Source organism: Diadema setosum, chromosome 7 (genome assembly GCF_964275005.1).
Source record: "Diadema setosum chromosome 7, eeDiaSeto1, whole genome shotgun sequence".
Taxonomy (NCBI): domain Eukaryota; kingdom Metazoa; phylum Echinodermata; class Echinoidea; order Diadematoida; family Diadematidae; genus Diadema; species Diadema setosum.
In genome coordinates, this window is record NC_092691.1 from 9,148,689 (window position 1) to 9,173,109 (window position 24,421).

General features: G+C 37.6%; 1 protein-coding gene across 1 annotated transcript in view; it reads left to right on the top strand.

The window, feature by feature from the left end:
* Positions 1–3,221: 3,221 nt before the first annotated feature.
* LOC140230698 (uncharacterized) overlaps positions 3,222–24,421 on the top strand; it is a 38,181-nt gene continuing 16,981 nt past the window's right edge. The window contains exons 1-11 of the mRNA XM_072310839.1: positions 3,222–3,309; positions 4,861–4,909; positions 5,476–5,687; positions 7,821–7,890; positions 9,429–9,472; positions 10,080–10,221; positions 10,948–11,108; positions 12,906–13,019; positions 20,364–20,457; positions 21,471–21,676; positions 22,220–22,363. Coding sequence (XP_072166940.1) covers positions 3,232–3,309; positions 4,861–4,909; positions 5,476–5,687; positions 7,821–7,890; positions 9,429–9,472; positions 10,080–10,221; positions 10,948–11,108; positions 12,906–13,019; positions 20,364–20,457; positions 21,471–21,676; positions 22,220–22,363 — 1,314 coding nt within the window. The 5' untranslated portion in view covers positions 3,222–3,231. The remainder of the gene's footprint in view (positions 3,310–4,860; positions 4,910–5,475; positions 5,688–7,820; positions 7,891–9,428; positions 9,473–10,079; positions 10,222–10,947; positions 11,109–12,905; positions 13,020–20,363; positions 20,458–21,470; positions 21,677–22,219; positions 22,364–24,421) is intronic.

Sequence of the window (24,421 nt, forward strand, 5' to 3'; positions counted from 1 at the left end):
ATTATCACAACACCCAAGAGTAGTTCAAAAGGTTTCGCCTTGATTCTTCCCGTCTACATGCAAGAGGGGCCGGGAAAGGGAGGGGTAGGCCTATACCTTGACCCCCCCCCCCCCATGCAGGCCCATCCCCCCCCCCCCCCTCCCTTGCCAACACTTTTTTTTTCTTTGATATTTATTGATTTCATTCAAATCATTCATAAATGAACCAATTCTGGGTGCAACAGGAACCAAATAAGTACAAATGCAATTCAAAACCCAAACAATCCATTTGTCAAATTTTTTTTTTTACATGTGCTACAAATAATCTCTCTTCAACATAAATAACTCGATTATAAATCAACCTTACTAACAATTTCTTCACAAGAGAATCTTTACTTGTACCAAACCTTCTCACTTACAAAGGCATATTATACATTAAAAAAAAAACAACAACAGATACGTTATACAAATCTAGAATGAAATCATTCATAAGAAAACAAAAAACAAAAAACAAAACAAAACGACCAACCCTTCCCCTCCCAACCAGAAACAAATCTACATCTATCCTAAATATTCAAGATTCAAGATTCAACTTTATTTTCACTTCCATCAAAATAATGAACAAAGGAATTATATACATTGCATATGTACATGATATTTGTAATACTTGCAGAATGTAATTTGACAAGGTACATATGAAAATGAGATTGTAGATGAAAAAAAAAATGCAATTACATCTTTGTTAATATATACATAAAGCGTATAATACAAGTCAACTAAGGATGAGGATGGAAGTGGAGGGTCCCACTAAGAAGCAGAGCTTGTACGATATGGGACCCTCAGATAATATGGGACCCTCAATCTATCATACCATTTATAACTATCCTTCTCCAAATCAAATCCCCATCCCCACCAACCCCGGATTAACCAAAACCTAAACCACCCCACACCCACATTCACCAAACACACACACACACACACTTACACACCGACATCATACACACTCACACATACACACTCACACACACACACATGTCATATATACACACACCCGAACCGCTATACCCCTTCCTTCTTGATGAACAACTTCCCAATGTTGATACGTAAAACATAATGGACCGTCTGCATAAAAGCAGCATCTGCCCGCGCACGCAAGCACCTAATTCAAATACAAAACCGTCGAACAAACTAATGAAACTCAAAGCTGCTGATAAAATCAACATAACGTTTATTCCAGCAATAACTTGCCCCTTCCCACTCGCAACCAATAACACATAATATTGCCTTCACCGATGATAAATACTATAAAAAAAAAATACTCAGGCCCTTGTTTCAGAAACATTTTCCCATTTCAGCAAATGTAATCCCAACTTATTTATTTTTACCTCAATTTCTTTTCCTTCATCCCGAAATGTTATTATTTTCTTATAAATTTCCTCAAAAGTAGGTATTTCTCCCTCTGTCCTAGATCTAAAAATAATATATTTAAGAATAAAAATTATTGTATTATAATGTTTCATCTTTGGGTCAATTCCCATAACACCGAAATGAACATCTTTCCACTCTATATTTCGGAGATCTGTCATCTCAAACCTATCTATCACTTTCTGCCACAAATTCTTAACATGCCCACAATCCCAAAATAAATAATATTTATATGTTTCTACCTATTGCTCACAAAAAGAACATCGCTTATTTTCAACGAAAATTTTGTGTAAACAACTCCATGTAATAATTTGAACTGAAATTCTCTGAGTTTTGTTTAAAGCGTTGTCATTCTTGGTCTTAGAAATATATGTGTAATTTCCTGTTTCGAAAACAAAAAAAATCATTTTGACCACCTTTAATACGTAAGTACACAATTGCTGTAAATTTGTAACTAAGAGTTCATACACCTTTCTAAATCACTAAATGAGACATCTTTCAATAAGATTACATTTTCAAAAATTTTCAAAGAGATATTGTATTCCTCTTTATCCACAAAATAAAATACACACACACACACACGCACACACTATTTACAGTGACTGAAAGACTTTCCGCGGCCCCCGAATATTTAGCTCCCCGGGACAAAGTAGGCCTATACTATGACTTGAGTTGTTCCTGCAGTAGGGCCTTAGCTACACTACTTTTGATTTACAAAAAAAAAAAAAAGAAAAAAGTGCCTGAAATCCGGAAAAAGCCTTCATGGATTGTTTCCATATGTACCAATTGTTCTTCAAGAATTAGGCCTATATCGGGACTCTGGATACACATCGTCACTTGGGCTGGACAGTGACCACAAACAATGCCAATAAACAGGCGGCGAAGTCATGTGACAAAAATCTTTGGGGCTTGAGAATGTCCACATGAGTAGAAAAAAAAGCTATATAATGATAGCCATCTGTCAAAAAAAAAAAAAAAAAAAAAACCCGATTGAAGCTCTGTTTTTTGTTATTGTTGTTGTTGTTTTCAAAGTTCTTTGAAATATGTAAGACTTTGAGAGCTAATAACCAGGACAATAAACAGTTAAATTGCAAAAAAAAAAAAATAATAAAAATAAAAAAGAGAGAGAGAGATAAACAATAATTTTTGCATGGTTAAAGTAATGTCATCATCAAAGAAAAAAAAATAGAATTTTTCAATGATACTGCATTCTATAGGTCTGCCGACAATAGATATTTTATCACAAATGTTTTCATTATTTTCCTTGTTTTCCAAGAGCTTTATTCTCAAATATTTAAAATTGGTAAATAATTAAGGGGCCTGTATTTTTCTGATTCAGACTCTTCAAATAGTTTGTTACTATTGGGCATATGAATTCATCCCAGTGTTATCAGGCATTCGTCTGACAAAGGCTTTTGATGTGTTGTAATAAAGGCCGACAATTTGAAGGCCGATTGGTACGGCATCTTCGCGATGGATAACTATCGGATTTCCACACAGACACGCATTACACAGCAGCACCACACATTTCTATGGCACACTATGTGGCACACACACATACAGTATCCACAGAAGTGTTGTGTAGTCTCATTTGACACATAATTTAAACCATATCTCTATCATTTGATTGTGAATTCAATATAAATGCACCTTCATGTGCACATAATATTTTTTTTTCTTATTTCTCTGAAGGGGAATATTCATTTGAGTACGAATGGTACATATCCTAATCCAGTTCAATCAAGTATTTGTACAGGACGACTGTAATTAGACAACGCCCCCAATCTTGCCTTGTTCTTGTAGAATTGTCACATACTCGTGAGCAACATGGCTGACGACAGGGAACCTCCTCCCCTTTTCGACGACGACGAAAAGAGTGAAGAAAAAGTGGCAGAAACAAACAAGGTTTGAAAACGATAACCAGAAACAGCAATCTTTTGAAATTATGAGATTTTAATGAATGTATGGCTGTAGGAATAGTGTGCGTTTGTAAAACAACATGTTGCGGTGCGCTGTGCTGTGTAAAGTGAAGTGCAGTGAGTGCAGACTGCAGTGTATGTGCTAACTGCTGTGTCTGTGTGAAGTGAGAGAGGCGAGTCATATTGAATTGCTGTTTTACTGCAAGGTCTTTAGCGCTGGTGATTGCCACAATATATCGGTGATGAGGGTTCTGTACTGTAAAATTATTCCACATGAGTGGAACTGTTGTAACGTTAATGTCTATAGTTTTGTAAATGTTTACTTGTGTAGTAGTGTTGTGTTATTGACATAACAATGCAATGCAATGATAGAGTTCCAAATGGGAAAAGACTTCCTTACCATTGCTTACTCACCCATCCCCTACAACTAGAGTGTCACTAGACTGTAAATAATGGTAATTTTTGCGGTGTGGAAATTTTGCGCTTTTTGCGCAATCAGAGCAGAGCTGAGGCAGAGCAGAAATGTTTGTGTGCTCTTTTTTTATTTTTGTGCTATAAATTTAGTACTAGTACTAATAGGCATCTACATCTCACATCAATCAGTGCAGTGGAGGTGCTATCAGAGCTAGAGATCATGCTATAGCACAAAAATAAAAAAGGGCACACATATTTTTGCATGTCATGTTACAGTAATCAAAATCCTAACTCCATAAAATCAAAAACTTCTTTCTTTTTTTTTTTTTAGAGGTGGGGGGGGGGGGGGAGGCCGGAGGGGGCATGTCAACATGGTTCTCATATTTAAGGAAGTCTTGCCTCCTCCACATGTTAATAGAACATTTTTTTACCAGGTACTCCACAGACATACTACCATTAGTATACTTGTAGAAATTCATACAATAATTTACTGAATTATGTGATTTCACATGTGATGCTTATTGTTATAATGTTATTAGGATGTCAAGGTAGATACAATTGATATAATGTACACTGTAGCCCATCACTCATCATGGTATAAATATGAGCCATATGTTCATTAAAGAGATGTTCTACTTCCAGTACCTAACAACTAAAAACAAAAAGGCGATTGTTGGGTTTAGATCAAGGGGGTTTACAGAAAGGTAAAAACACAGTGCCAGTACTACTAGAATGTCTATTCTGACATTTCATCTTCAACATTGTCCATTAAATGGACAATGTCCAACTTTGGCATTCAAAAATGAAATTGTACATTGTAGCTATTAATGATTTTGTGTAGAGGCTAGATAGATAAATATTCTATATAGAAAATATTGTAAGGTCATAATTGTCGAACAACTTCTGAATTTCAGTCACCAAAACGTGAAACCATGTTCTGTCATATAATGTCAGTTTTCCCTAGCTCCCATTTTGAATAGAAGAGCCTTGAACAGAAATGTTTCTCTGTAAAATTATTTTTATTTACATGTACTTCATTTTCTGCATAAAATGTAATCTAGCTTTTCCTGTATTAATTTGGACATTATTTGTATCTTCTTTTTTTCCTTTTTGAACTTTCAAGGAGTCTTCAGAACCTGCAGCTCTAGAAGAGGATGATGATCTCTTTGCAGGTGTGTATGTTATTAAACTGCTAAATAAGATATCTTGAGCCAAAATCAGCAAGTGACATACAGTAAATGTAAATATATTGCATCTAATGTACTGTGTGTTGATGGAATTGAGATCAACAAAAAGATTACTCTTTATATTTATAAGCATTCTAGGGACCCCCCCAAAAAAAAAAAACCAACAACAACAACAACAACAAAGCAAAACAAATTCAAAATCATACAAGTTTTTTATGAGGTCTCCATTGTGTTACAACTTTTTTCCTTGAGAAAAATGTTTTTGCCATGTTCAGCATATTTTTGTGTGTACTTTGATAAGAGCTTTGATGAAATCGTGTTCTTACTAGACATGACTAAAGACGCCAGACTTTTCGAATGCAGATGCCTGTCATTTTATATGATGCTCTAAAACTATACATGTCTCTCTTCTGATCTCTGTATGCAATGTTGAAATATTATATTAATCAGGTGTTGAAACTAATGCTGTCACCACACAGTCATTCTGGGAAATGAATAAAATTCATGTAACTTACAAGAAATTGTCAATGATCATTGCATGGTGTGTGAAGGTGGTGGAACCGAGGTTTCCCTAGATGACCCCCCAGAAGGGGACTCCTCGGAGCCAGCCAAGCTGGATTCCGAACCGGCCAAGTTGGACGCAGAGCCCTCGTCTCCTCTCACCAAAGACATGGACACATCTGACGCTGCTGCTGTGAAGGAGCCGGAGGGAGCCGCAGGGGGAGATGGAGATGGTGGCCAGACAAAGATGGAGGAAGAGGATGTGAGTTGTGCCCTTCTTCCGCTGTTTTCTGTCCTTTCAAAAGAGCATGAACCATGCACTTCCATCTGCATCAATGTGTATTGCTAGACTCTGCATTTTGAACCTGATTAAAGTGGCACTCCATTATCCAAATAGTGGACACTTCCACTCCATTTGTTTGTTTGTTTGTTTGTATTGTTTGTTTAAGATAATGAACCATATCATGCCGCTCCGTGCTTACACATCACAACTTTCACCTGTTTCGGTGGCATTACAATCCAAATGTGGACTCTGCCAAACTGTAGCTTACATGTACATCACACTTCTTTTCTCTTGTCCTTTTGAAAGATCATGAACTGTACACTTCCCTCTGCATTGTTGGTGAAGCTGGTGAATTGAAACATTGCATTTCTTCTATGATAGAGTGACATTATATATACATGTATCCAAATTACGGGTCTAGGGCAATTACCCCCTGGGCAATTACCCCGGTCCCTTCCCCTGGCCTTAATCCTAATCCTAATCCTGAACTTACCCTAACCCAAACTCCTAACCCTAAACCTAACCCTAACCCTAATCTTTACTCTAACCTTACCACAAACCAGTATTTAGCCAAGGGGTAATTGCCCTCTGGGGGTAATTGCCCGGATACGCCAAATTACTACAAGTGTATAAATGAGAATGTTGCAGTTATCAAGGTCACACAAGAACATACAGCTATGTGCAATTCACACAAACAGCTTGCACACTATTCAAAATTGACATGACCTGCACAACCACCTGACTTTGATATTCAAATGTAATCTATATATTCGTCCTAGTTTTTCTCCCAGTGTTTCATAAATTGATTGGATAGAACTCAGCAGTAAAGTGAGAGAAAGTAGTTTTTTAGTACTGATTTAAAAACCATCAGAAAAAAAACCCACACAAATAATCAACTCTCTTTCTCTTCAGAAGAAACCGCTTGCACACAAGGTAATGTACATTGTATCTTTGGCGGTGTGAAGAATAAAGCAGGAGTGTCTGGTGATGGTTAACACATGCTAGTGCTGAGTTACAATGTAGTTTGTGACTCTGGGATATATTACTGCAGTGTCGTGGTCTTGAAACTGACACGTTACTCTCTGTTGACCTCGAGAACTATGCTTAACCTGTGACTTTACTATAAAATTTTTCTGAAATGTTGATAATTAGCAACTCTTCTTTTGTGTGTGTGTGTGTGTTTGCTGTGATGTTTGTCGTAGAAAAGATGCAAAATAATGATTAAGATGTGAAGTGCATGAAAATATTCCCTTTTATAAAGGAAACTACCCCACAATGAGGTGAAGACACTGTTTAAACTATACTTTTGTCATCTCACTTATCACACTTGATGAAATGTGTTGCCCTGTAGTGACTTATATAGTAATATCAAACCTTATCCTTGAACTGCATGCATTTAATGCAAGACCATAACCTCAATAATGCAGTCCCTTTTCACTCCATTAAATGCCTGAATCTGGTGGTATAGGAACTGCCAGTGCAACTAACACAAAAATAGGACTAACAGACACCTCAAGTGTTTGTTCTTGAGGAAGCTTTGCTATGTGTGTGCAATTCTCTCTTTAACATGTTTGGTTTGAGTTTCCTTGACAAAGTGGCTCTTCCAAATGTAGTTAAGACATGCTGCGTATAAGCACCAACTTATTGACTCACATGTAAATACTGAAACTAACTGTATTTCTTCAATGTATGTGAGCAGAAATATGAGAAAATATGCTATATTAATCATATCAATTGTGTTGTTTTTCTAATATAATGAATCCAAATTGTTAAGATTTTATACGTATGTTCCAGATAGAGATACCTTAAAGCTAATGCTAATAATATCAACAACAACAACAACAACAACAACAACAACAACAACAACCCACACTAGTTGTCCTGTTCAAGCAAATGTCAAGTTCTCCTATAGACACATGTTTATTCATTCACAGCCAGTCATCTCCCTGTTGAGATTTCGCAACGGCTGTTGACATGACAGCATTTACCTCTCAGTTTGTAAGGTATTCCTAACACAACAGTCTATGCTATCAGATTACATCTGCTTGCGTATTGCTCTTCCCAGTCTTTACTTCATCATGATTTTTTGTTGTTTTTTTTTGTACTATGCAGGAAGTTGATGACGATGAGAGCAGGGATAAATTTGACATAGAAATCACCATAACAGAACCGCAGAAGATGGGTAAGTATCATTATATTCACTCCATCTTTTAATGTCCCTACCTTTGTAAGTAGTTATGACTGTTTGCCCATGTAAGGGAGCAACTGTTAGTGTAACAATTTACACTGGAGTTAGGTGTGCTAATATCAAGATCATATCACAGCTTTGAAGCTTTTTACAATGTGTATGCTTTAGATTTGAAGATGATGTAAAAATGCCATGTGCATATTTTGGTGTGGAATTAGAGCACATTTAGAGCATTGTGACTTGCACTTCGTTCATGAGAATGAATTATACTTATTTATAGCAAGGGTCTATCAAATCTTGGTTTGGTAGTTAACGAACTGTTTCTCTCATGTGCCCTTAAACTATTTGAGAAGGCTCTTACATGTACATTTGTAAAAGGCAATATGCCTTTTCACTGGGGGGGGGTCAATTTGACCCCCCCCCCCCCAGTAAAAACTTGGTCTCAAATAGCCCAGTTAAAATAGGGTTAAGATACGGTTAAGAAGGTGTCCATTTACAGTAGGGAACTTTAAGAAAGGGACAAACAAGATACACATGCTATATGTCTATGTAACAGGTACTAGATATCATCAGGATGTATAACTTGACTGTCATCTGGGTATATAAAAACAGATTACTTATAATCTGAATGATGTTGATGGAGCTATTCGAAATGAGTAAAGACTGTTCGAAATTTAGTGTGTCATCTGACACATTTTGAGAGCCATCTGTAATGTCACACTTGGTCATGTGCCTTTTATGGCTCACACATGATAACCCTTGTTGCTTTGCACACAAAATTACCCCCCACCAAAAAAAAAAAAAAAAAAAGAGAATGAGAAAAAAAGAAGAAAAAAAATGTGATTGAATTTCTCAAATTGCACATTATCCTTCTACATAACCCAACACTTGTTGTTGATTTGTGCAACATGTTCTGGGATTGTTTTTATTTATTTATTGATGAGTTCATCATAGGCTTTCAAAAGGCATGACCCTCACTTTGCCTGACCCAAGTGTACAGAGCACTGCATCTAATTTTTAGAATAGTTTGACATCACTGTTTTTACTTTGATCCACTGATGTTGAGTGCTTGATCATGCCTTTTCATGCTTTCCTGTTAGTAGTCCAGATCTGAATTAAAAACACTGCCAGTCCATAACTAAAGCACAGTTTCAACTGAAGTGATTTCTAGTTATCAGTGGCAATAAAGAATTAATTGTTTCAAATATAGAGTGGTTTTAGTGTATGTTGCCCTTAGCAATAGCTTAATTAACCCATTGAGGACGGGCTGATTTTGCTACAACACACATTTCCCATAGATACCTGCCCGAGTATTAGTATACTCGGGACTCGCCGTCAAGGATTACGTCTGCATTCAAGGCTATTTTTGGGAAGTATGTGCATCTTGTAATGGGGCACTATATTTCACACTTTCCCAGATCCAGCCTGCAATGAGCTGTTCAGCAGTGTGCTGCATATAGTTTATGTGTTACTACTTCATAGATCAGGCACATGATTTTTTGTTTTTTGTTTTTTGTTTTGCTTGTTTACAGGTGATGGAATGAGTGCGTATATGGCTTATAAGGTGACCACAAAGGTACGTAAGAGGGCACATCTAATTCATTAATGTTCATTATGCATGTTTTCCATGTGTTCATATTACATACTTGTATCAAACCTAGGCATGCAGGCTACACATTATAACTAGTATTTATGCATACCAATAACGTCATACCATTTATTTTCCTGAACAGTTTGTCGTGTTACATCGGCTGAATATAGTGCATACTGAAACATCATTTCTTCTGTGTTCAGCAATTATAGTATAGTAGTGGCTAAAAAGACAAATCTGTAGCCTAAATTGCTTTGCCTACAAAATACATGGGACAGCAAGACATGAAGCATCAAAACTGAGAGAAAAAAAAAAGAACTTGGTGCAATCTGTACCCATTATGATGATAAGTTTGGAAGAGGACATAAAAGAAAGTTTGGATGCAAAACAGAAGTTCTGATCTTTGAAGAAATCATTGAAATATGGAAGCATTTGTTAGTCTTTCACTATGTTTTAGCAATAGCTCCTTGGTTTTAGACACTCATCAAGCCAAAGGCAGTATATACTATGTTGAAATATTTTTCTTGCAATTAGTGTGAAATTTATCCTCTAACATTATGTTGAAATATTGATCTCTATTGCTTTGCAATAGACTAACGACCCATCATTCAAAGGCAAGGAGATGTGTGTCACAAGGCGCTTCAGCGATTTCCTTGGCCTTCACCAGAAACTGGTTGAGAAGCACACATGCAAAGGTCGCATTGTTCCCCCAGCTCCAGAGAAGAGTGTCGTAGGTCAGTTCACCAAGTTGGTATTATGTAATATAATCTTCCATTATAAACACATTGTAATAGCTCATAGGTGCTCATGAATATCAAACAGATCCATGTGGTGTGATCATTGTATTAGCATTAACTAGCCACTAAAAGGAAATATTATGATATGACAGTTTTAATACTTGTATACAGCTCCTTTATTGCAAGCATGGCAGTTTTTGAATATTACATATTAACCTGTTGAGGACGGTCTGATTTTGCTGCAATATGCATTTCCCATAGACGCTTGCCCGAGTATACTCGGGACTCATCCTCAACGGGTTAAGTTATATCTGCTTTGATTTAGATTTTAATATTTGGTTAGAGTGCAAAGTGAGTGTACCACTGAAATGCCAGGAGAAATGAGCATGATATATATTTTGTTGTTGTTGTTTTTTTAATAAGGAATCAAAATGTTGATTGTACATAAGAGGACAATGAAAATGGGGAATCAGAGTTATATTATATGTTTAACACTAGGAAATAGCATCCTTCTTCAGAATTGCACTGTATAGAAAATCTCACAATGAAGAAACTTAAATGCACTGTCTGTGTGTGCGCTTGGTGTGTACACGATGTGGCAACTGATATTTTTTAATCAGCCCACCAAAAAAACCCTGTCATTCACCCAGTGACCAGAAAGATAGGTGTGAAATTGTCAAGCACAGCCAAACTTAGTGAGTATCTTTGTTTCATTTCTTCCAGGAATGACCAAAGTGAAGATGTCCAAGTCGCAGGAACAGACCAACTCCATGGAGTTCATCGGCAAGAGGAGGGCGGCGCTGGAGCGGTTCCTCAATCGCACTGCGGCTCACCCCATCCTCTACACCGACTCTGACTTCAGAGAGTTCCTTGAAAAGGATGATGTAAGTCATGCTGGAATTCAGAGCTGCCAAGTATCCTGGAGTTTACAGGAGGTTCCCAGGGTGTGGGGGGGGGGGGGTGTAATTTCTTCATGTCCAGGCCAAAAAAAAAAATCTCTCTGACTTGGAAATTATTTTTGCCAATTGAGATTTACGTAGCATTCAAGTATCTCCATAGTTGTATTATTTTCAAATGTTAGCAACTATTGAATACTATTAGATTGGAATGTGAGTTGATACATGTATGTTATAGGGAAGTGTTCCCATGCTTTGAAAAAACAAAACATGTTCTGTCAGTAGTATAGAGTTCATGAGGGAGTATGCTGATAATGTCGTCACTCAGGGCGACAGACTTCATTGAAGACATGACTATATGCTCCAGGACTAGGTAGAAGTTTGCCAAAAAGCAGTTTCAGACCGATATATAGCAAGACACTTTGAAATGCAAGGAATATAGTAAAACCAATGAAAACTCTTGTGTGTACATGTAGGAGCTGTTTTTGTGCAAAACAAAAACAAAACAAAACAAAACAAAACAAAACAAAAAAAGGGGAAAAAAGCAATGCCATTTGACACATTTTCTTAAAGCCTTCCCACTAATTTCAAATGCGAATAACGCAAGTGATATTTGATCATGATGGATCCTATGTGAATTGATTGTACATAAATTGGATTTTGCACAGGTTTACAAGTAGGGTAACATGCAGACAGCAGTCAAGATATATGTGTAAAGCAGCATGTGGCTTTGTAATACTAGGAATGGTTTGCTGTAATCAAATACCATATTTGTGACCCTGCATCACAAAATTAACAAAAAGTTGCCAGGTATGGATTTTTAGTTAAGGGCAGATTCTGAAAGAGCAGATTTTAAGCTTTAAAATGATGTATAACTCAATTGAAATTGACTCTCCTAACCTATCTAAATACTGGAAAGAAAGTACTCACTCTGGAAAAGTGTGTACTGAGAAAAGAGGTTCCAAATAAAGGGTCTATTTAAGCGTTTAATCCTCGCAAGCTGTGCTAGCTGTGCAATAAATGGGATTAAAAACAGGATGTAACACACCCTATCAACAACAATGAAGAGATTAGGTATCAGATTAAGCTGAAATTGGGCATGCTTTTACCACATTCCACATTCAATCCATTACTAATACCAACTTTCAAAGCAGTAGCTTCTTTTTTTTTTTCAAAAGTTATTAAAGTTGAAAGTGAAGAGCGTATACAAGATATTTAAGAAATGAAAAGGGGCCTTTAAGACATGTATACAATATTCTACAAAATAAGTGTTCTAGAAAAAACTGCTAGAAATGCAATTCCCATTCGTTTTATGATCCCAAACTGTAGAGCAATGTAGAAGAAGAATTGTTCTTTCTGAAAATATGAAAAACTCAAGATTGACTGGGTTGACCCATTTCACCTATTTTGAGTCTTCTTGTAAAATGAGGGTGTGCGACTTTTTGTTGGTTTTGTGATGCACAGTCACATTTGATCTTTATTGCTTGTTTGTATGTTTACTGAGAAAATAACTGAAATGTTTTACATATTCCTGTGTCAAATATAGTGGCCAACATAAAAGAGGAGGAAAACTTAGCATATATTAGCCTGTGTAGACAAGTACACTGTACACAAATAAGATAAGACAATTATTTAGGCTGAGAAAGAGGGAGAGAGAACATATGAGAGAGTGTAATAAATAGTACAGCTTGTAAGTTCCTTTGGGGAGAATCAGAAGTCTTTGTTCAGATGCTGTGGTGCATGGATCAAGTGATATCTCTTTTCTCTACTCTTTGTGATCCCCAGCTGCCCAAGGCCACCAGTACATCGGCTCTGAGCGGTGCTGGAGTCATGAGAGCTTTCACCAAGGTGGTCGACAGCGCCTCCAAGGTTGTCTCAAGGATGAACGAATCTGATCAGGCAAGCTTGCTCTAGAGAAGACTTTTGTGTTCATGGGTTATGTGGAACTTGTATTTATTACTATTACCTCCTCTTAAAGGTATTGTATAGTTTTGGTTGAGACCTAATGTCAGGTTTATAACATATTTTGGTGAGATAATGAGAAACCTCTTATGAAATGTGAAAGAGCATGTAATTCCAAGAGGGATTCAATGTTTATTTGATTGAAATTAGTATTGAAATGGCCAAGATATCCAAAAAAGGGATCCTAATAAAATCCAAGAGGCCACATCTTTTATTACGATCTCTTTGTTTCACCTTGTTTTTGAATATCTCGGTCAACTGAAAAACTGATTTTCAGCGAATAAACTTTTGACTCCTCTTAAAATTGTATGCTCTGTAACATTTCATAGAGTGGTTTCTAAATATCTCGCAAAACGTTATAAGCTGAATCCTCACCTGTGTAATCCCTTTATGGAGGTTAAAGGGTGTGTACAGTTCTGGTCGAGGTGAGGATTTAGCTTTTAACGTTTTGCGAGATATTCAGAAACCACTCTATGAGATGTCAAAGAGCATACAGTTCTAAGGGGTATCAAAAGTTTATTCGATGTAAATCGGCTTTGAAATGGCTGAGATATCAAAAAACAAGGTGAAACAAAGAGATCCTAATAAAGTTGTGGCATGTCGCCTTTTATTATTAGCACTTTTTTGGATACCTCAGCCATTTGAAAACCAATTTTCATCAAATAAACGTTGAATCCTTCTTAAAGTTACTTGCTCTTTCATATTTCATAAGAGGCTTTTCATTATCTCACTTAGGAATGTTCAAAACATGAATCCCCACCTCAACCAGTACTGTACAGTCCCTTTAATGCTTTTGACAGCATTAATTTGTTTGTCTGTCTGCAAAATAACTCTAGACTTTTTTTAACAGATTTGAATGAAATTTTCAGGAAAGATTAATATTGACAAAAAGAACAAATGATTGCACTTTGGTATTGATCGGGATTACGATATGGATCCTGTTGGTGGAAATGAGCTCTTAGCGGAGGTCTGCACTTTTCAAGTGCTAAAGTCTTAGTTAGCATTTTGATAATTACCTATAATGTATATTTTACTTTGGGTGTATTGGAATAGATTGTGTAGTAGAAAGAGATGTTATTTGGTTCTTTGTCAAAACATTTATCTAGAAGTACAACTGTATGTAACAAAGTTTTGATAATTATATCATTGACCTCAAAGTGGGTAGTTTAAAACAAATCAATGATTGAAATTTATTCCATGGACTAAAACAAGACAGTGTATGATAGGCATGCCTGGTACACACATTTGGCAGGGTGTCAGCATGCCTTGATTATCAGGGGTGGTATTCTGAGATCGTTTTATCTCTGTTGTAAGTCTGTTGTAACAAATCGGTATTCTGAACACCGTTTTATCTCTGTTGTAACTTCTGTTGTAACTTGCATTTTATCTCGTGCTCTCTTTGCCTGCACATACCATTGTCTTGAGGTATCCGCACGCGCGTAACTTTGGGCGCAAACCTATGCACCCATTAGATTACACGGTATTCTGAAAACTGTTTTATCTTCTGTTGTAACTCTCACCACGTGCAAACTTATGCTTCTGAGATAAAACAGGGTGGAAGGTGTTGTAACTCTGTTGTAACTTTCGTTTTAACTTCTACTAGATAGTGAGATAGTTTATTTACTCAATATTGTATGCGAGTTCAAAATAAGCAACAATAAACAAAATATAAACGCAATGTACAGTTCAGCTAGCGATCAAGTTCCCCCTAGATCGCGATCACGGGCGATCAGTGTCGCATACGCGATCATTGATTGTATGCAATTCGGCATACAATCAATTGATTGCGACATATCGCGTATGCGATCACTGATCGCCCGTGATCGTGATCTAGGGGGAACTTGATCGCTGGCTGAACTGTATGTACAGTGTACAAAATGGCAAAATGTAAACTCATTTTACAATACAAAATTTTGTAACAGTAAACTTGCAAGTACACGCACAGGGCTCGACCTTAACTTTTTTTCTAGGAAGCCAGCCGGGCTCCTCAGGGACCTTTTTAGGGAGCCAAATTGAGTTTGAGGGAGCCACGTTTCCCTCGGTCACAATCAGCAGTAGAGGTCTATTAGTGGTATCAACCTGGTGGAGAAGATTTCATTTAGATATAACATGCATTTCTCCACAGACACAAGCCTGAGATACCTTGTTCTTAGTCTATAACACACAGTGTGTGTGCGCGCGTGCGAGCTGGTCACCAGCACATTTCTCTCAATGCCTGTGTACAAGACTACAAGTGCACAAGTTCCTCCAGAAACTTGCTGGGCTGGTTATGGAAGCTTCCACTATCTAGCAGGGGAGGGGGAATGCTTTCATCTTCTCAAGAAAGCTTCTGTGTGAGTGAATGCAAAACTCTGTTCGGTGATTCCAACTATTGTTTTCTATAAAACATAATCATGCGTTGTTTTCAGGCTTTTTAATTTTACTGGATTTTAAACATCAGTATTTTCCGAAAGTACCGGTATTCCAATTTCTTTTTACCCTGACTGGAATCGGAAAGTCTGCTATAACGATGATCGCAAAATGCCGCGCTGTGTGTGGTTGCGCCAATGTGCAAACACGTGGTTGTACTTAAAAGGAATGCGCTTTTTAAAGGAATGCGCCATGTGCTCCTGCCTGAGGTTACTGCAAGTTCGATGGATCGAATGCGCCATAGCTGAGCTGATGGCTTGTTTACAGTAAACATGCAGTTTACATTCGATACGAAGAAGTCATTACGTCTTTCACGAGGAAAAACATACAAAACAAACAAAAAACACCTACGAACGAATGTTAATAGCCAAAACTTTGAAAAGTAATAAGCAGTTATGATGAGCATGAACTGAAATTAATTGTCATATTTTGCTGTCTAACCAGGTGATGACTGCATCTCATTGGACCTACTCATAGTGACTTTGTGTGGGCATACGAGACCTTTTAAGTATTTCTGTGATTGCCTTTTTAATTGACTGATTAATCGATCCTTTTTTTTTTTATTGTTCAGGGAACAGAAGATATTCGATTAAGTACACTATATTCGACTGTTTGATGTTTCCTGCTATGCGCCAAAAGAAAGGCTATAGAATCACGATATCTTTGCAATGATTCCTTTAATTCAACTAATGAGCTGGTTCTTCGATCGATATTTCCAGGATATTTACACGCTGTTTATTCCAGTGCGCGCATTCTTTCGTCTGGCACGCACCTGGGTGTGGCACCTGCTTTTGTGGAAATTTCCACAAGGGGAGAGGGGTGGGTGTCAAGTTTCTTCGAGCCGAAGAGACTGCGCGTATGTATTCAGTATTTCACAATCTCTTCGCTCTAATTTATTGTAATTCATGCTTTCCCCTTATTCTTTGCTGATATTGAACATTTAGATTTAACTTTACGAAGGTTGGTAGATAGTGGATCTTTTCGTTGTGAGGTGTATGTAATTTCTTTTTTTTTATCATTCTTTGGAGGGGAAAGAAGAGTCGGAGGGAAAGAAGAATAAGAGGGAAAGTGAAATAAAACGAACGGCACGTACGCTCAGCATGCAGTAAGCTGTCTTTTTACCAGCATAGTTTTCATCATCACTACATATCAGACATCACTCAGATCATTTTAGCCTTTTCCTATCAACATTAAGAAACACGCACAGTCCCTCGAGATAAAAACCGAGGAAAATAAATAACAAATACAAAGTATCAACACCTTCTAACACAAATATTTAGAAAAGACAACACACGTCGCTTCGATTCGAGAAAGTATTGCAGCAAAGCGGAGAAATCGCCGTTACGAAAATAACAGTGCGAGACACTTGAAAGAATTACGTTTAAATATTTCTAAGTATAAGGGGAACGGATAAAGTGATATAAAATGGAAGAAATCGAAGAAATAGAACGATAAGTTTAGTAGTAAGTAGGATTAGGCCCCAGCAAAAGTTTGCAGCACCGAAAGCTACGCAAACAAAACATTAGAAACTCTGTATTGCGACGAGATCCTTGGGATCGTCAATAAACGATACAAAACAAAGGAAATTAATTCATTTTGACCGGAAAATAGTTTGTTATAAGTATTTTGTTATATGAGATCTCCTTTAACAATAGGCCTAGAAATACATCGAGTTTCCACGATACTCGGGAAGGAAAGTTCGAACGCTTTTCACCTGCACATATACTGCAGTGCACATCAATACACGAACAGAAACTCACCTCTTCCTTGCAGAAAAATGATGCAATAACGTTACAAAAAAAACACACACACAACACTCTAAAAATCATTTCGTACTTGGGAGGCAAGGGAAAAGCGGAAGAAGTAGAGAAAAAAAGAAGCAGACATTGCACAACGGAGCGCTTCTACCCCGACTCAAAACGAAACAGGATACTGCTTATAGTGGCAGCTGGCTACAGTGTGTAGCGTAGCTATTATACTCACGCTCCCCAGCCGGCCATGGGGATACCACGGCGATCGATGTAGACATCAGGGTCCGTAGGCGACAGAGATTCAGGCGCGCGAAGTTCCGTTCGGTGTACACAGTACGCAAGCATCGAATTGCATGTGCGCACACTATTCTACAATAGAAGATACGAACACACACACGTCGGGTACACACAGACACACACACATGCGGGCAACGTGGGCCGGCTGGAAAATGAAACATGTACAGTGTGTAGTCTATATTGCAATTGCAGGGAAACTTCGAGCGTCAGGGCTCGCTGCGTGCGCCGGGGCCGCTCGCGCTCGTCAATATTGTGAGTGTGTACATAAACTATGATTCTGTCTTGCAATGTGAGGCTATACGGCAAAAAAACTTAAGGAGCCAGCCGGGCTTTTTTCATACATTTCTGGGGAGCCCGTAGCGATTCTGGGGAGCCAATGGTCCCCGGGCTCCCGCTAAGGTCGAGCCCTGACGCATAGCATGTATGCACATAGGTAAAAACACAAACACATGGATGCCTACAGAAAGGTTACAGGCACTGCCGGCAGTTTATCTTATAAGCACTAAAACACAAGCTTATATGCAAAACTTCCTATACCATGCAAAAGACATTCTTTTAGAAAGTTTCCTGTGGATTATACTCAATTTTTATATATCTATATAGAAAAGTAAAAGTCATTTAACTCTATTTATGAAACCGTTTATGATTATTCATCTTTCAAAATATTTAACAATTTTTACATGATTTCATAATACAGCTGTATTTACCAACACGAATTCATTTTCAGTACCCTTGGGTGTTTCAAAAGGTATTTAATAAGCGCTTGTTTTACGTGAAATTTCAAAAAGCGGACATTGGATATTTTCCCAATTATCAAGAACTTAAATCAATCTTCTGAATGCTGTGAGTGCCGTTAAGAAACAGTGAATAGTTAGCAAAACACAATAAGCGTGACAATTTCCCATCTGTCTAATGGACAAGCCTGTACAAAAAACAAAACAAAACAAAACATAGCATTGCAAGTGCCTGTTTTAATTTTGAAGCGTCTAGTTCCCCATAAACCATGAAATTTGGATTCCTCTCATGAGGAATATTTTATTATTCTTTAAACAAAATTCCAAATAAAAAACAAACAAACTCAATCTGAGATAGCTTTTCTATCCCCCCCCACAGCAACAACCACATACGTGAAAACTGGTAAGAAGGCACGAATGATCAAGCTGTTGTAACTTTTTGTTATATTTTATCTCTGGCTCTCTTTACCTGCGCATGCCATTGTCCTATTGTGCGCACGCCAGAGAATGAGCGCTTGTTAGAACACGCATATAATAAGCAAGGCGCGTTTTGCCCAAGGGAGCAATCTTATTGGTTGAAATGTCTCAGATGCTACTTCTAACAATATGTGACCCGCTACAACAAAAGGATCCTAAAGTCGCTGACAGGTGAGCAGAGAAAATCGAGTTTGAAGTCAGATCATCAAAATCCGTCAAAATGTTCAGATTTCTGTTTTTGACATAATTTTGTAGCCTAATGTATCTTTTATCATCTGCCAAAATTTGGAAGCTAAATGATTAAAGGAAAGGCAAGAAAATAGCATTTTTCTAGGTCATGATTTTCCGACTTTCAACGGAACAGAAACCCGTCCGAAGATTTGGATTTAGTGCTGCAGCTAGGCTCCGCCCCTAGCAACGAGGGAGTGATCTCATTGGTCAGTGCGTGGCATCCTGGTTACGGATTGGTCGTGCGTAGACCGCTGGCGCTAAGCTTGAATGAACATCACGGAGGTTGCTAGGAGCGTACCTTCTATTGTCAAACAATGAAAACTGTCTTGCCTCCCCTTGATCATGATAGCGTCGGAAGGAAAACTTTGAAGGTGGTTTTCTCGAAACACTGATTTCTTAAACCACTCGACATGCGCTGATAAATCATCAATATCTCCGCAACCGAGTACTTTTATTAGTCATGTTATATATGACATTAAAGTGGAGTAATCATCAATATCTCCGCAACCGAGTACTTTTATTAGTCATGTTATATATGACATTAAAGTGGAAGAGTAAGGGAATAATGTCATGTCATTTTTAGAAAATTGTCCTCCCCGACTTTTGGATCCTTTTGTTGCAGCGGGTCACATATTTCCTATTGGATATGATTATTGCGATGGGTGTGGTTATCATGACGTACAACACCGTTAAAACAGTTTTCAGAATACCATTTTACAACTGTTTTAGCGGTGTTGTAACTCACAGACTTACAACGCAAGTTACAACAGAGATAAAACGGTGTTCAGAATACCACCCCAGATGCTCTTTGCATAATATGTGAATTGCCACATGCATATATGTGATTGAAAGATTGATAGTCGAACTAGATATGATGTGTACATGCAACTACCTGTACCTTTGTGAATTGAAGAAAAACTTTCCTCATTGTTCTCTAGAGTCTGATCTTTAAAGATGTCCACTGTTTTACAATGCATTATCTTTCAGAGCTGTATGTGGCAAAATTACAAACTAGGAAGGTCACACATAAATAGATAGCTGTTGAAACTGGCACAATACAAAGGAGCAGAATACAGTAGATAATTATGACCATGTGAACATAGGGATGATATACAAGTTGTTTCCCATGTGCTTTTCAAAAGGGTATTCTAAGTTTTCAGACTGAAGGATTTATTCATCTCATTAGAACCTCTTTCATTCTTAAAAGGTTATCTTTAACCAAAGTAGACTCTTAGGAAGTGCTTTATTTGTAGCTATGCTCAAGCTTAAGCTTTGTCACTGTACTGTATGAACGAAAGGAGCTCTGTGGTAGAAATTTTTGCTTTATATTCTATTTAGTGTAATCTGTAACTGTGTTTGTGTTTTGTGGTTTCAATTGTTAGTGGTTTGAAGAGAAGCAGCACATGATTGACAGCCTGGATGCCCAGCTAAAGAAGCTTCATGCCAGTGTGGAGAGCATGGTCAGCGGACGGAAAGGTGAGAAGTTCAAGCAACTTTTCTGATCCTAATATGCCAGGTTTAACTAAAAGAAAAAAAAAATCCATCTGGATTACAGGCATGCATGGAATTGGGAAATTAAAATCCATGCATGGAGGGGGTTCTACCTCCATGATCCATGTAATCATTTGAACAGAATGTGTGCCCACATGCTAATAAGAAAGTCCTACTAGTACCTGAATGGACTCCACCAGGCCATTTGACTGAAGTACAGAGATGTGTACAGAATAAAGTGCAGAGCAGAAACTCTCTGTATTGTCAGGACAGTAGAATTTGTTGTGAGAGATATACAGTCTGCTTTTACTGATGGAGTTTGAATTTGTTCTTCATGTCCTTGGCAGTGTTGCAGCACCTTTGCTTGGAAATGAACATCCAAGCAAATCTGATTCCCCCCCTTTTTTTTTCTATCAAGATCAGACTAAATGTATACGTGCTCAATCTTGCATTTGTGTAGAGTCATGTCCTCTCGTTCTACACGGTAGCTCTTTCTTTGTTTCATGAGCTGTGTGTGGTTGACCTCTTGCTGCACCTTAATTATTATAAAGGATGGCTTTGACCTGATTTCTATTACTATTATTAGTATCACATCAAGGGGTTCGGGAGGAGGGGAGAAGTTAGAGCTAGAGATAGCTAGATTGAACAGTCTCTCCAAAGCAATTCAGAGACATTTCTTCGAATGTTTTACATGATGATCCTCTCTTCTTTGATTGTGATGTAGGAATAAACTGCCTGAGCTAGAAGTGCAAAGATTTTTCTCATGACAATTGGAATGTTGCTCCAGTGAAGATAACATACGTGTATAATTTCCAAACTTATCCAAAGGTCAACTGGGGTTATGCCAGTGTGTATTATTTGTTTCATGCTGTCACATAGAGACGTGGAAATGAAAGGAGCAGTCAATATACAGTCTATGGCCCTTTCCTATGCTGAGAGGATTCCTTCTGTGATTACTTAATTTGCGATATCCCCCCCCCCTTCTCCATTTCTATCAGAGCTGGCCAACACCACCTCAAGTTTTGCCAAGAGTGCAGCCATGCTGGGCAACTCGGAGGAGCACACAGCCCTCTCCCGGGCCATCTCCCAGCTGGCTGAGACGGAGGAGAAGATTGAGGCGTTGCATAGCAACCAGGCGGCCACAGACTTCTACGTCCTCTCGGAGCTCCTCAAGGACTACATTGGACTTCTTGCAGCAGTGAGGGTGAGTATAAGGCTGTCCTTTTGAAATTTGCATACATGTAGCTTCCATTTGGTTCATACCTGCACCTTCTTTTAGGGGAGTTTATTTTGTTATGTAAAGAGGGGCCAACAGTGCATGAAGTATTTTGCTTGATTTCTGATTAGTAAAATTTGATTTGATTATCCTCGTTTTTCAATGCTGTGTTTGAGTATTTTTGCATTTTTTAATGATCTTGTAACATTGTCATATTACAATACCTGTCATTATTGTCGTGAGTTGTAATTGTTGTCATCGCTATAATTGTCTAAATGTTATTTTATGTCTTCTCTTTTCTGAATTTTGTATTTGATATATTCAAATGGTTATATGATTTATCATTGTGCTCATCGCTGGACAAGAGGAGCAATCAGTCATTCCTCATGCTGACATGAATTGCAAGAATGAAGAGAAAGCTCTTTCCATCATTTCTTTTATCTCTTCTATTTTTTTTTTTCTAAATCCAAAGTAAACATGTACCATTTCTGTGTGACTGAATCCAATCTCACTCATATTTGTAAATCCTAGGAGGCATTCCGTGAGCGTGAGAAGTCTTACCTGACATGGCAGAACGCCCAGACAACGCTATCCAAGAAGCGAGATTTGGAGGCCAAGCTCAAGGTCAGCGGCAAACCTGAGAAGCTTCAGCAAGTCCAGGAAGAAATCAAAGATGTAAGTTTTTTTGTTTGTTTGTTTGTACATTTTTCCTTTCTTTCAGTACACAAACAAAAAATTTGAGATGAATTCAAATTGTATCAGTACTTTCAATGTAAGTGTAATAGTGAAATAATTCAAAATATTTGTTTTCACACTGTCTGAATACAAGTGATTCATATGTACATATGAAACTTTCCAGGGATGTGATTTTTTCCCTTTTTTTTATGCCTCCGCCATGAAGTGGTGCCGGAGGCATTATGTTTTCGGGTTGTGCGTATGTACGTCCGTACGTCCGCATTTGTTTACGCGATAACTTGAGTAATATTGACTGGAATTTTACCAAACTTGGTCCAAGTATAAAGTGTGATGGGGCAATTACTTGATTAGATTTTGGGTGAAATCGGCCAAAGGCCAAAGGTCAAAGGGTCATGGTCAAATCATGAAATTGTATCTGTTTACGTGATAACTCAAGACTGGATCAAGTAAATTTCACCAAACTTTGTGCGAGGATGATGTATTGTGGGACAATTACTTGATTAATATTTGAGTGAAATTGGACAAAGGTCAAAGGTCAAGGTCAAATCATGAAATTGTATCTGTTTACGCGATAACTCAAGACTGGATCAAGCAAATTTCACCAAACTTTGAGTATGATGTATGGTGGGACAATTACTTGATTAATTTTTGAATGAAATCAGACAGAGGTCAAAGGTCAAAGATCAAGGTCAAATCCTGAAATTTATCAGTGTACGTGATAACTCAAAACTGGATGAAGCAGCTTTCACCAAACTTGGTCCAAGGATGATGTATGATGGGGCAATTAGTTGAGTAGATTTTAGTGACATTGGCAAGAGGTCAAAGGTCAAGGTCAAATGCTAAAAATGTTGCTATTTTCTCCATATCCATGCAATGCCGGAAGGTATTTTCTTGAAACATAGTGTAGACATGTACTAACTGCATAAACATTCTCCAGAGAGAGTTTCATGTCATAATTTCACTTTTCTCGCAAATGGCTCAATGTATCTTCATGGAACTTGGTACATATGCATGTACTGACTGGCAGGGATTATCTAGGGAATTTAGGGGTCATGGGTCAATAGTCAGGGCCAAAGGTCAAGGTCAACTCTTCAAAATTGTACTATTTCCCTCATTTACTAGTATATGCAATGCTTGCATTATTATTTTTAAAACTTTATATACATGTATTACCTAATGGAGATTCTCTTGGAAATTTCCTGCCAAAAGGTCAAAGGTTAAGGGTCAAGGCCAGGTTTAAATGCAAAAAAAAAAAAATTTATTTTATACTGTAATTACACTCTTTCTTCATACCTTGAAAATTACTCAATTCATAAACTTATAAAAGGGTCAGTCAGATTCAAGTAAAAATCCTCAATTCCCCAAATACATATACCTGCACTCTTTAATAGACAATTATAGCAAACCTAGTTCAAGGAAAGTGAACATTCAAGATATTTCTGACAAACCTGTCATTTCAATGTTTTGCCAGTTAATGTGAAACTGTCATCACACATTGTGAAGACATTGCACTATACACCTATTGGGAGAATCATGCATTATGGCGGAGGCATCAGTCGCCATATCGAGATTTCTAGTTTTCTTTTTGTTTTAACTCTGTCTGGAAAGGAGAGATACAATCTGTGATGAAGCCTTTCTGAACAAATATCATAAATACTCTTGTATAATGTAGTCATATTTGTGTTTAGAGTGCTTTGTGATTTATGCCTTCATAAAGGTAAAAAAAAAAAGTACTGAAGATGAGTCCATCAGAAAGAATGCTTTAGGGGATGATTGTAGCATTTATTTTATTGCAAGTCCCTTTTCGTATTGCTAAAAGGGAAATAAAATAAGAGAGAGTGCAATATGAGCAGGGGAAGTTCAGCAATAGTGCTCTAAAATCTATCATTATCTCTGTATGGCCCTGCCAGTTTTTGAAAGGTTAGTATACCAGATGGCAGATGTCAATTGACTGTGTGATAAAAGAGATGACTGTCAACTAACACTTTGTGTGGCTGTTAGTAGTGTTCAAATTCTTTTGCTTTTGTTTTTTCTCTC